General features: G+C 49.2%; 1 protein-coding gene across 2 annotated transcripts in view; it reads left to right on the top strand.

Moving 5' to 3' along the window:
• Positions 1 to 13104, top strand: part of FLVCR2 (FLVCR choline and putative heme transporter 2) — a 56525-nt gene extending 43421 nt beyond the window's left edge. The window contains exons 4-11 of one of the 2 annotated variants that reach the window (XR_005791062.1): positions 1323 to 1390; positions 2566 to 2669; positions 6024 to 6134; positions 7294 to 7399; positions 7550 to 7661; positions 8244 to 8299; positions 8553 to 8669; positions 12369 to 13104. Coding sequence is in view for 1 of the 2 variants with exons in the window: in XM_040477769.1 (XP_040333703.1) it covers positions 1323 to 1390; positions 2566 to 2669; positions 6024 to 6134; positions 7294 to 7399; positions 7550 to 7661; positions 8244 to 8299; positions 12369 to 12452 (641 nt within the window). In the remaining variant the exon portion in view is untranslated. The remainder of the gene's footprint in view (positions 1 to 1322; positions 1391 to 2565; positions 2670 to 6023; positions 6135 to 7293; positions 7400 to 7549; positions 7662 to 8243; positions 8300 to 8552; positions 8670 to 12368) is intronic. The other variant, XM_040477769.1, reaches the window with a different exon arrangement.
• The last annotated feature ends 479 nt before the right edge of the window (positions 13105 to 13583 follow it).

Genomic DNA, 13583 nt, shown 5'->3' on the forward strand with positions numbered 1-13583 from the left:
CCCCCGTTCATGCTCTGTCTCTCTCTGTCCCAAAAATAAATAAACGTTGAAAAAAAAAATTAAAAAAAAAAAGTAAATAAACATTTAAAAAATGACTATCTGGAGGTAGTCATATTTGATCGGAGGCCTTCTTTGTGCCACTCTGAGCATGGTGACTCTTGCCACTGGCCTGTCCTCTGTGGGGCCCTAGAAGGTATGCTTATGGACGGCTCCATGGTCTGGTGTTCTATAGACTGGTTCCATTGAAGAGGAACCTCCTGAGGCTGCCCCCTCCCCATGAGCTGTGTCCTGTTACTTCCACTCTTCTAAGTGTATCTTATGTTAAGTGTGAGAGTCTTGTGAGCCTCAGAAGTAGTTACAATTAAAAAGATTCCTGGTGGGTATTATAAAGTGATTTCCGTATTTGTTTTGAAACTCTGTGTGCATTTTTCTCATCTATAAAATGGGGATGAGAACATTACCTACCTTGGCATGAGGATTGTAAGGTATTGAGAATGGTGTGCTCCTGCCATTCTCCTCCTCACTGTCTCCTCACCATCCTTCTCCTCCTCCCATCACCATCCTCACCGTCCTCCTCACCGTCCTCGTCACCGTCGTCATCACCGTCATTGTTGTTATATGAAGGGAGGGCAGGAGGCCCTTTCTCCTTTGGGTCAGTTCCAGTCGCTTCTTAGCTACTAACTCATTGTATAGATTTGGACAAACGGCCTCATGCTTCAAGGACACGGATTCTTACATTATATTCCAGGTGTTTCATTTATTTGTTGGGTGAATCGATGAATTAGGAGAGTCAGCTAAGTGCTCTGTAGGGCCCTTTCTGGTTTCAAACATAAGATTTTGTGTGACGTTGAATCCAAGAAGAAAGTTGAAGGAGGAATGGGGAAAGAGAGAAAGCACCTGCGGAAAGAGTGGCGTCAGGGATCAAAGGTCTGGAGCAATCTGGAGACGGGACAGGTCATCAAGAGAGATGAAGATGTCCAGTGGTTCTGATGATCCCACAGGTCAATAGGTCAGTGCTTAAGAGGAATGTATTCTGCTCTGGCTTGGGAGTAATGCTTTCTAGAGCCTGTGTCTCCAGGCCAGGGTTAAAAGGATCCGAGGGCAGTGGCGTGTGGCTAAGAAATGGTCTAAATGGTTACTTTTGGTTGCTTTGGAGTATTTCTTTGACAGAAACTGCAGAGTAGCCTTATACTTTCTGAGGATACCAGTCACAAAGGCAACAGGGGTAAGAATTTCTGACCTCCTTAACTGCTGGAGGGAGAAGTTAGCCCCGGCCCCGGCGGAAGGCTGTCCCTAATATTGTTTCTCCCTCCCTCTTTCAGGTCTGAATGCTGGTGCTTTTTATGCCTTGTCAACTCTGCTGAATCGCATGGTGATCTTGCACTACCCGGTAAGGGAGTTCCCTCAGTATGCTGGATCTGTAGAGAGTGAGATTTCTGTCCGGCTCGGCAGGAGCTGGGGCGGTGGTTAACCCGAGTTTCCCCCAGTTCCAGGCAGCATGGTACGGTGGTATGCTTATGGGATTTGGAGAGAGACAGCCCTGGGTCTCATCCCTCGCTGTGGTGGCACTAAATTGTGTGACAAGCTGGTTAGCCTCTCTGAGCTCTCCTTCTCCTCTCTACAAAAGAAACATAATCGCTTATTGAAAGAGTATTTGTAGGATTAGAAAGTAAATAATACCGCGTGCGCGCGCGCACGTGTGTGTGTGTTCATATATACGTTCATATCTATTATATGTATGTAAAGCACATGGCATGGTGCCTGGCAATATAGTAGGTAAACATACATACATATAGATCACATATGAAATATTTAATTTGTAAAATTGGGAGTTGCTCATCTGAAATCATTTCCTAAATGTTGCCAGAAAAAGCAAGGGCTGGATCCTGGGAATGGGATAGAGTGTCCTAGAGCCCAGCCCTCTTTTGAAAGGACAAAGGCCTCACACTTGCAGACGTGGGAGGCCACTGTGGCTAAAGTGTTCCTGTTTTGGGGTCTGACAGGTCTGAATTCAGATCCTAGCTCTGCACTTAATAAATGTCTCATGACCTTGGACTAAGTAGGTGAATCTCACTGTGCCTTGGCTTTTTTCATCTGTAAAGTGGGGAATAGTGATTCCTAACGTTATGGTGGGAATTTTCAGAAGTAAATGAGATTATATAACTGCTATCTTCCTATTCCTTTTGGCACTGAGGGCTCAAAAAAACTAAGTATGGAATATTTGAATATATATGTATTTTAGTGTCCCCATCTGTGAAATGGGAATAATGATAAATAAGATAAAAGGATTGCTGTAAGGATTAAATGGTTAAAAATCTGCTGCAAAGTAGGTGTAAGGACAGTTTGGTTCACCTCAGCATCCAGGATCATGCACACACATGCAGGGTTATATTCGGTTGGAAGGAGCAACTATTCTGGGATTCTCTCCCCACCGGCAGCTTCTTAAAGGCCATCTCACCCTGCTGAGAGAGTTGCTTGCCCTTGCCCCTTCACCTCATGGTGACTGTGCTCTGTCTGATGTCTCATCCCATTGCTGGGTGATTGTTGGGGCTGTGGTTTTCCCAGGGGGAAGAAGTGAATGCTGGAAGAATCGGCCTGACCATCGTCATTGCAGGAATGCTTGGGGCTGTGATCTCAGGCATCTGGCTGGATAGGTCCAAAACCTACAAGTAAGTGACCTCCTCTTGGACTGAGAATTGGGGGCCCGTGTTTCGAAATGACACATTCATCAGCCACGTGGCTCCAAAGGTTTGGGTGCAGCAACCGGGGGGGGGCTCAGTGGTCAAGTGGTTCACATTTATCTTCTCTGAGCCTCAGTTTCCTCATTTATAAAATGAGGGAAACAGTCCCCATTCCATGGGGATCTTGGCAAGGTTAGAGATGGACGTGAGGCCTCCCACGGTACTTTTCCCTATCCCTCCATGTGGTTTGCAAAAGGGGCAGATGAGGGAGAAATGAAAAGGAACGTGAAAAGATGCCAGCAGCTGGAAAGTTTATGGAAGCCCCAAAGAGCGATGACGAGGAGGTGGTGCCACTGCCCGTTCCCTTGGCTCCCTGGCGGATCCCAGGGGGTAAAGCAGGGCATCTGAGCTTCCTCTGATTTACACTGTGTCGTCTTGAGATTGCTTATACCTCCTTGGTAAATTCTGTGATGTGCTTTCGGCCTGAATGCCCAGTGTGTTTCCAGGAGCCCAGAACAGTGTTTCTAAGATTTTAGTGTATGCCAGGCTAATCCAGGACACTTATTAAAAATAGATTCCTGGGCCCCGCCCTCGTGGATGCCAATTCAGTAGGGGAATCTGCATTTGTAAAAAGCAACCCACCCTGGTGCCTCAATGCCACAGCCGGGCTTGGAGAAAAGGCTGTGGAGAACAGGAGACCCAACGTCCTTCCCTTCTTGGTGCTTCTGTCCAGTGCTCTGCACCCACTGGGTGCTGGTCGGCTGCTTAGCGGCCAGGGTTGTCCCGCACTGGGGCAGGGCAGCTGCTGTGTTGAGGCCTCCAAAGTCCCCAGTGCCTGGAGGCGACAGACGGTGGCAGACCTGTTCTCTGCCACACAAACCCGCTTCTGTGAGGCTCTGGTCAGACCAGGTCTCACTCTGGCTGCCCTACACAAAGGCCAGTTGAGGCCATCCCTGGGGATGTGGCCGCCTGGCTGGACACGACGTGGAGCCTGGCTTGGCTTAATGACTGCTGGTGGAGCTTGGCCGCCACCTCGTCTCTGCCATCTGTCAATTGCTTGCTTCGACCAGACATGAGAGCAGTGAGGTCTGGCCCTCCCGCGAACCGGCGAACAGCAGTGTCCCTTTATCCAGGGCTTGCTCTGTGGCAGGAGAGGGGAGGGAGTGGAGCGTCAGCTGGGCTGGAATGTGGGCAGCCAGATGATTGAGAAGAACTAGAAAATACAGTGGAAGGGCTGGGGGAACACTTCAGGGCGCAGACGCCACCACCCTTGCCTAGGGTCGCTGATGTCTGACTCCTGCAGTCAGTGGGACACATTCTCCCCCTGCGCTCTGACCCGGGCAGAGAAGGGATGGGAGCTCTGTGACCTGCTCCTTTTGGTGCCAGTTCTCTTCTCCCTGAGGCGCCCGGATTTGTCCCATTTGGTTTGGAGGCTGGAAATTGGGTGGTCAGATCCCTTTATTTCAGGCTGGGACTACATACAGGTTTTCTAAAGGGGTCAGTGCTTTAAAACGAAGCTATAGTTAAGCAAATATGGCAGAAGAGGAGCTAAACTGGTATCCATGAAGTTGCCTTGTGCGGGGTGGGGAGTGGGGGGGACTAGATGAGGGTGCAGGGTGGAGGACGAGGCAGCTCCTCTGTCCTCAGCGGCTGCTTTTTTTTTTTTTTTTTTTTAACGTTTATTTAGTTTTGAGACCGAGAGAGACAGAGCATGAATGGGGGAGGGGCAGAGAGAGAGGGAGACACAGAATTGGAAGCAGGCTCCAGGCTCTGAGCCATCAGCCCAGAGCTCAATGCGGGGCTCAAACTCACGGACCGTGAGATGGTGACCTGAGCTGAAGTCGGACGCTCAACCGACTGAGCCACCCAGGCGCCCCGCTTTTTTTTTTTTTTTAATGTTTATTTCTGAGAGACGGAGACAGAGTGTGAGTGGGGGAGGGGCAGAGAGAAAGGGAGACAGAATCTGGAGCAGCCTCCAGGCTCTGAGCAAGCTGTCAGCACAGAGCCTGATGTGGGGCTTGAACCCACAAATTGCGAGATCATGACCTGAGCCAAAGTCGGACGCTTAACCAACTGAGCCACCCAGGCGCCCCCTCGGTGGGTGCTTTGAAGCCCCAAGTAGGAGGGGTGTCCTTTGCACCCTCTGGCCTTGAGGTTTTCCCAAGAGGTAACCCTGTGGTGTATTCGAGTGTATTTGCGTAATAGTTTCTTTCAGTAGAGAGGGCATAGGTTTCAATTCCAAGTGCTGGGTCCAAATGCCAGCTCTGCATTTACTCAGGGGGTGACTTCGAATAAGTAACTTAACTGGTCGGAGCGTCAGTGTCCTTATTTGTAAAATTAGGGATAGTCCTACATTTCCTGCAGGGCTTCTGTAAGGCTTGAGTGAAATAATAAATGCAGGTGAAGTGCTGAGCAGAATTCCTGGCACCCAATAAATGCAGCATTAGTTTGGTATGACTGTAGCATACATCTGCTGGCATCCCCACCGTGTTTCTGGCTTCAGGGGAGACGAGTGAAGGCTGTAAGCTTTCATTGTCTTGAGTCCTCATTTTCGTGGCAGGAGGCAGAGGGATGTGCAGAAGCAGGACAGGGAGAGGAACGCGGGGCCAGCTGCAGGAGTCAGGGCTGCTAGAGTCATGAGTGGGCATCATGGGAGAAAAAGCGTGGGAGGGACACAAGCAGGGTGAGCCCTAAAGAAGCAGCAGCAGGTTGCCAATGGTCCTTCTGGGGGGGGCTGACAAAGGGAAATGGGGAGTGGGCAGAGCTTTCTCACTCTGACTTTGGAGACAAGCACTTAGTTCAGACAAGCGAGTGGCAACAGGAAGAACTTCGAGATGACAGACAGACTCTAAACGGCAGATCGCTGCCCAGCATTGTGATGGGGTCTTGGGGCAAAGCGGATAAGCAGAGTTGGGTAGCTTCTGGGGATAGTGCTGCACGCCACTGCTGCCTGACCACCGCTGATGTTTGTTCCGTAGTTTTGGTGAAGGATGAGGAAAGGAAAGGGTTGTGTCCTTCTTGCTTGTGGGGCAGCTTGATCTTGTTGAGCGGGTTCTGCAGGCGGAGAACACACATGCAGCAAGGTGGCTTCATACTCTTCTGGTCTTACCCTTTGTAGCAGTGGCCATGGTGTAATTAAGTGACTATTTGTGTGATCACCGGTTCAGTGCCCATCAACCTCATGGACAGAAAGTTCTGCGAGAGCAGATGTCCCAGCACACAGCAGAGGGCTTGACACACAGCAGGTCCCCAGTTGCTACTTATACAATGAGTAAATGAATGAATGAATGATCCTGTTAAGGTCAGAAGTGTATGACTCCATTTCTTTGCCTCTGCTTGTAGGGAGACAACCCTGGTGGTCTACATCATGACTGTGGTTGGCATGGTGGTGTACACATTGACCTTGAACCTGGGACACCTGTGGGTCTTGTTCATCACTGCTGGCACAATGGGGTAAGTTTCACCTCTAAACTGTTTAACTGGGAAGCAGCATCCCATGGCTCCTAGAGGTGCCGACATCCTGGAAGCAACACTGATCTCTTTGCTGACTTCTCATTGACCTCTGGAGATGTGGAAATCTTGCCCAGAGGCCTTGTTAATGTGTAGTACTGCAAAAGGCTGTCTAATAGGGCTTCCATGCTATTGGGATGGAGTTTGTCCTTCACAGACCTCACAGAGGCTAGGAAATGTTCGGAGTCTCTTTTAGCTCTGCCTGGGACAATGTGGAGTCATAGAAAGTACACAGGGCTAGGGATCAGAAAGCCGGGGCCTTGTCTCAATTCTGCCGCTGACTGATGACAGGTACATCACTGAACTGCTCTGAGCCTCAGTTTCTGCATCTTTAAAAGAAGATGAGAGTGGCCTGTCTTGTAGAGTTGTTGCAAGGAGCGAGAGAGAAATAGATGTGAAAGCAGCATGAAGTGTGGTGCAGGTGTAAGAAATTAGAATTGGAATTTTCCAGACCTGTTATATGAGGAAGCCTAGGAAACAGCACACCTTCCACAGGGATCTCTGCTTAGCCTCACATCCCAGATATTTTCCTGTGTGTGTGTGTGTGTGTGTGTGTGTGTGTGTGTGTGTGTGTGTGAGAGAGAGAGAGAGAGAGAGAGAGAGAGAGAGAGATGGTGACAGAGACAGACACCCAGTCTTTCTCAGCAGGCGACTCTCCAGAGGGATAAAGGAGGATTCTGAGCTCCTCCTTCTAGGTCTCAAGAGCCATGGAGATGCTGTTCAGTGTCCAGGGACTTCCCACTCCCAGCACAGGGCTTATGGACCTTTGACACAGAATTTCTCAGCTGAGGGCTGAACACTGCAGGCATCCCCATCCCTTCTGTAAACATTGACCTTGTCTTTAACTGATGGCTGGAACTAGAGGAAGCAGGGGACTCCAGGAGCCTCAGGAGCATGAAGCCTACATATGAACTTCTTCCTGACCTACAGGGGTATCTCTTTCCTTGGTATGACCATCTGGGGGATGGCCTGATTATTCAAAGGCCTGAAAAGTCTTGATGGCAAGAAATGAAACAGGAAAAGGAGTTCTAAGGGAGGTGGGCTTCTTCTCCTCCTTGTCCTTGAAGTTCTCCATCACCTTGTTTCTGTGATCGGCTTTCAGCTTCTTCATGACCGGCTACCTCCCCCTGGGATTTGAGTTTGCTGTGGAACTGACATACCCAGAATCAGAAGGCATGTCGTCTGGCCTCCTTAACGTGTCTGCCCAGGTAAGGCTCTTATTTGGTGGCGGCCCCAAAGCAGTGGCTCTTTGTTCCCTACCTGACTTGGCTGTCACAGGCATTGCATCATGGCGGCTCAGTTCTTCTGTGGGCTAGTTGGCTGGGCCCTTGTTTCCAGTCTTCTTGGTGCCTTTCCAGGTATTCGGGATCATCTTCACCATCTCCCAGGGTCAAATTATTGACAACTATGGAACCATGCCCGGGAACATCTTTCTGTGTGTGTTCCTCACCCTTGGAGCAGTCCTCACTGGTGAGTTGGGGCCTCAGAACAGGATGATGCTCGGGCTGCTCATGGGCTTAGGCTGTTGGCAATTTGAGACCTCAGTGTTTTGACTGATCATACAGATTGGGGGATACACATGCAGAGGGGCAGAAGGGAAGGCTTGTTAGGAAATATGTTTGAGAGGCCTGTTTTTAGTGGAATGAGCCTGGGTTTTGGTACCAAAAGACCCTTGTTTGCATCCCAGACTATGACACTGACCTCCATAGCTGTTTGACCGTGGGCAAGTGGACGAACTTCTGGAAGGCTCACTTTCCTAATCTATAAAATGGGGGTTGTTGTGAAGATTAGAGCAATGTGTGCAAACTCCCTGGCAAATATTAGTGATCTATAAATGAAGGCCAATTTCATCATTGGCTTCTGCCTGTCAGGGACATCAGTGATCCCCAGGCTTTATCAAGTTGGCAGGTGGAACCCCCATTTCCCTGGAATATCTGAAGTAGGTGACCCTTAGGAAAAGGAGGGCTCCCTTTCTTGGGTGAACTTGACCATTGGTCTCTTTAATAACTCTTGTGTCTCTGTTGTTGTTCTTTTTCAATCCCTTGACCTCAGCATTCATTAGGGCAGATCTCCGGAGGCAGAAAGCAAACAGAGAAACTCCTGAGAATGTGAGTATGTGGGAGCTTGCTTTGCTGAGAGCTGGGTCCCAAGCTTTGTTTGAGGATGTGGCAGCATGGGTGGGCCCAGGGGGCTCCCAGAGTGGGCTGGTTCTCTGGATGCTGTGAGATCAGCTCAGTTCGCATAAACATGGTGCCCAAGAGTTTCCTTGGTGGGTGTTTCAGCACGGTTTTTGTGCTGTTCTTTCCCGGACTCTTCTTCTGCTTCCTTCCCTTCTCCTGGCCTCCCTGCTGTGGTCCCCAGAGCACGTCACTGTTGTCACAGTCCACTGAGCAGCGCCCACTCCTTGGATCCTGAGACAAGTCCTGAGACCCTGGCTCCACTGCTTTCAGCCTTGGGGTCAGTGGCTGGAGAGGAAAGGTGGGAGCCTACCTCGACCACAGTGGTGGTGGACTCAAATCAGTGGCTCTTCCGGCAGGCTACAGCCCCTTAGGCAGTGCCATGGGGATGAAGGGACCTGCACCAGTGGACTTGCAGTCAGGCTCTAACAGGAGAAGTCAGGAAGCAAGAGCTGATGGTGATATAGGGGGAGGAGTGAGTATGATCTAGAACAGAAGAGGGTTTCCCAACTGCTTTAATCAGCTGGGAACTATTTTTTTTTTTTTTTAACGTTTTTATTTATTTTTGAGACCGAGAGAGACAGAGCATGAATGGGGGAGGGGCAGAGAGAGAGGGAGACACAGAATCGGAAGCAGGCTCCAGGCTCTGAGCCATCAGCCCAGAGCCCGACGCGGGGCTCGAACTCACAGACTGTGAGATCGTGACCTGAGCTGAAGTCGGATGCTTAACCGACTGAGCCACCCAGGCGCCCCAGCTGGGAACTATTTTAACCAAAATGTTAGGTATCAGATCTGAGCCAGGATGAAAGCGATTTCAAATCTGAGGAGTAAAAGTGGGATATTACTTAAAAAACAAATAAACATCCAAAATCTATTACAGAAGTAATACATGTTCTTAGTAGAAAAACTAAAAAATACAGAAACGCATACAAAATTTAAAAATCATCCTGTATTATCACCTAGAGATGAAATGCTGGTTGTTTTACAATTACTTAAATGTTTATATCTACGTAGAATATGTATGTGTATATATTTTATATTTATATATGGATATGTGAATATTTTTAAAAGAAAAATGGAATCTTCTATCGCTTTTTTTTACTTGTGAACACTTTATCTGGTCATTATTCTTTTACAATACACTTTTTTTTTGTCTTCAAGTTTCTTTTTCTTTAATGTTTATTTTTGAAAGAGAGTGCGTGCCCAAGCAGGGAAGGGGCAGAGAGAGAGGGAGACAGAGAATCCCAAGCAGGGCCCATGTTGTCAGCGCAGAGCCCGACACAGGGCTCAGACTCACTAACTGTGAGGTCATGACCTGAACCAAAACCAAGAGTCAGACGCTCGATCGACTGAGCCAGCCAGGCGCCCCTATAACATGCTTTAAATGACTGCACAGTGTTTAAATGAGCGCACATGGGTAAACCATGATTTAACAGTTTTCCTGTCTGTAGACATCAAGGTTGTTTCCAATCATTGTTATAAACAATATCGTGAGTAACGTCCCGGAGGCTGAATCTTTGCGCGTGTTCTTAAGCACAGTGTTTCCTTGAGAAATGGATCCATGGTCACGCACATTTTAAAGACCTCGATACGTGTTGCCAAACTGGTGTCTAGAAAGGTACTATCAAAACTGTCAATTTGTATTGCTATAGCAGTGTATGAGTACCAATGTTGAGGATATATCGTTTTGGAAAACTTTGCCAATTTTTCAAAGCAAAAAATGGTATCTGAAAGAGGTATAGTTAGCGTTGTAAGGATATGTGCTGGCAGATAGATGATAACCTTTAGTTCTCTATTATTTGTCTTCTGATATCACGCTGTAGAGTTGGCAGGCTGCAGCAGGGAGCAGTAAATTCAGCGGGGAGGCAGGGAAAGACTTGGAGCAGAAATGCCATTCTCCAGACTGGCGTGAGGGCTGTGGCATTGCCACGGCAGAGATGGGCTTTCACCTCTGCCCATGTAAAGGAAACGATGGTTTGGAACATTTTGGTGAATATATAGTGAGCCTGGGTAATAAAAAAGGAGAGCCGGTAACAAAACAGGAGAGATTTCTTGGGAGAAGGTTTTAATTTGGAATGTGACATATTGTGTCAAGTGATAAGAGATTTTGTTTCCTCCGTAATCTGTGTTTATGTTGGCAGACATGGGCAAACATGAGGAAAGAAAAGGTCACCTGTTAATCCTAGCACCCGGAGATAACCTAGTAACATTATAGTCCGTTGTTAAAGTTGTTTTCTTTGGGTTTGCTTGTGCATATTGGTTTCCCAAACTGATTGTTTACTTAATGTTAGCTTGTCAACTTTCCCCCAGTTACATCCTACAACTCTCTATTTCCCTTTCCTCTTGTTTAATACTTAGGTTGTTCCACTATTTCATTATTCTTGCAGTGGCATCTTGGTGCACATAGACCAGGTTTGTTAATCGAGGTTGGAGTTGTTGGCTTACTCACCTTCTGGATGGGGTATTGGAAATAGCACTGAGTAGGAAGAGGAGACAAATCTGGGGATCGTGCTTAACCGTCTGTGTCCCTGGATAACTCACCATGCATCTTTGGACCTCACTTGCACCTGAGGAGGCTTATTGGTATGGGAAGGTCAGAGTCATGGTGGGCTGACACCCAGGGAAGCCAGGGCTGTTACAGAGCATCCCTCCACTGGAGCCCAACACTAAAACCCAACGGCAGTCAGTGTAAGTGAGACCCGGCCACCGCCACATGAATTCATCATCAGAGCCAGGTAAAAAGACAGGGCGCCCAGCAGATGTGGCCAGAGCTGCTCTTTCTAACCTATGAGATGTACAGTTTTGGAAAAAAGAGACAGAACTGGCTTGGGGCTAATGACTAACCTCGATGATGAAAATCTTGGTTTGGGTTTCCATTTTTCTTCCAGTTGGTAGTTCTCAGCCAACAGACGGTGGCTGTACTTCTGTCCCCACTAAGCTGGGTTTCTGGTTGTGATTTCAAAGTGCCAGCTTTGGAGAGGGCAGGCATGTGTGGGCACACACGTGTGTGTCCGCGAGAGGAGAGAGGCTGCCTGGTTGACTTAAGCAGGCTGCTGGTTGCCTGAACGAAGGCTACTCATGGCTGAGGTTGACCTGGGGCCCAAAAATTAGCAAGTGAGAATGGGGACGTTGGGTTTCTACAGCTGTTGACGGTACGTTAGCCTCAAGACGGTCCCTGGGGGAGAAGCACCATTTGTCCAGTTGGCACTGGACTCTAGCTGGGCCTGTAGATGTTCCTCTGGCTCTTGAATGGTGGTGGGGCAGGGCTGGGCCTGTGCCAAGGTCTTCTCCCTAACTGGATGCACACTCGAGGTAAGAAGCAAGGCACCGCATGGACTTAGGGACCCCACAGGTGACTTCCAGGCCATACTTAGTTCCAACCCCACCTCACATCCTTTCCCCGAGAAAGTCAAAGCCGCACTGACCCCAAGTCTTCTTCTCTAGGTATAAAGGGCATAGAGATATTTTTAGCCAGTGAGTTTATATGCATCCTGCCTTTATACAGATTCTCTTCGATGCATCCATCCCCTGCACATTATCCTAATACTCCTCGTCCTGGGGGCTGCCTCCAAAGGAAGGTAGTCAGAAATTCCGTGGGAGTTGCAGACCCTGCACTTTGGATAGCTCCTTGGTGGCCAGTCCAGATGAGTTTTAGGCTGTCAGAATGGGGAGGAGAGCGGGCTCTGCTATTTCATTCCTGAGAGGGAGCCTGGAATGGCACTTGGACCAGGATGGTTTGTGGTCGCTGTGGCATCAGAGAGAGATGGCTTTCTTGGCTTTTTTCTTTGAGGATGCTGTGATGGTGTGTGTTTAAAGGGCACGCTGGCAAGGACTGGTTGCTTTTCTTCCCTTTGTTTACTCTTGGGGCCGCCGAGGGGCCTCTGGCTCTTGGTTTTCCCACTTTGCCACTGATTATGGTCACTAACAGGCAGTCGCTCCGGCCCAGGTGGAGTCTTGCCCCTCTTCACCCACAGGGTTGCCTGCTTGTTTTGCCTTGCAGAAACTCCAGGAGGAGGGGGAGGAGGAGGAGGAGGAGAACAATGCCAACAAAGTACCCACCATTGTGTCTGAGGAGCACTTCTGAGAGAAGAAGGTGGTGGCGACTCAGGGAACACCGACAGCACCGCCCCCCGCCCCCCCCCCCCCCCGCCTCTTCGGTCAGCATTCACTGCCAGCACACAGGTCTTCACCGGAGCAGCTTTTGGAGGGAACCGGCTGGAATATCTGTGGCTTGGATGGCGGTGCCTCTGCCTCCTGGAACCCATTCAAGAGCTTGCATGGTCTGGTTGGGGACGATGGCACCTTTCACCAAATGCACACCCCATTCCCGCCCCCTCCCCCTCGTGGGTTATGGGAGCTGGTGTTGAGAGAGGCTGGTGGAGAACGGTGCTGCCCTGTCTTCCCCCTTCCCCTCCATCCTGCAAAGAGAGAGCCTGCGAAATTAGCGTGGAAAGGAAGCTTATTCAGGATACTAACTTTTTCTAGTGTCTTAAGACCCTTAGAAGCCCAGTCCTAAGGAGAGGCAGCTGCTCCGGATGAGGGGAATTTGGGGGTCACCGGCCCAGCTGCTGATGTTCTGTGGGAAAAAGCACCATAAGAAAAAAACTGCATCAGAACGAAGCCGTCAGGACTCGGCCTTCTTTCTCCTGGCCTGAGGTTGGGGTCTGCTTCCAAACCCTTTCCTAAGAGCTGATCAAAGCAAACATCAATAAACTTGACAGAAATTTTGCTGTGGCCATGAAGGAGAAACCCATTTGGGAGAGTGAGCTGCCTAGGTGTGTGAGGGCACCTGTGAAGGCAGTTGGGGACCGTGGTAGCTTGATTTGGGACTAAGTTCTTTTCTACAGAGTCTCTGCCCAGGGACTTCCGTGTGGGTCACAGTCACCTCTGATGCCTTCATGTGGACACTACCTTGAGAAACTCCATCAGCCTCTGCACTTGCTTTCTCTGAAGGGAGGGAAATCCCAGCCAACTTCCTGTAACCTTTACTGAGAGCTAACCTTGATTCATCCCACACTGAGAAATCCACAGCTGCTTCTGCGAGATGAGAGGAAAGGGGCAGAAGGAAAGCTGGCCCTTGAAATGGGAAGTGAGTCTGCTTGAATTAAGTGCACCTGCCTCCGGAGGGGACAGTATTCTTACACCCACCCCCTCTTCCTGCCCTCTTCCAGCAGTAATCTTTTTTTAAATCAGATATTGTGAATTTATTTTTTTT

This window comes from Herpailurus yagouaroundi, unplaced genomic scaffold (assembly GCF_014898765.1).
Source record: "Herpailurus yagouaroundi ecotype Mexico unplaced genomic scaffold, PumYag 141, whole genome shotgun sequence".
NCBI lineage: Eukaryota > Metazoa > Chordata > Mammalia > Carnivora > Felidae > Herpailurus > Herpailurus yagouaroundi.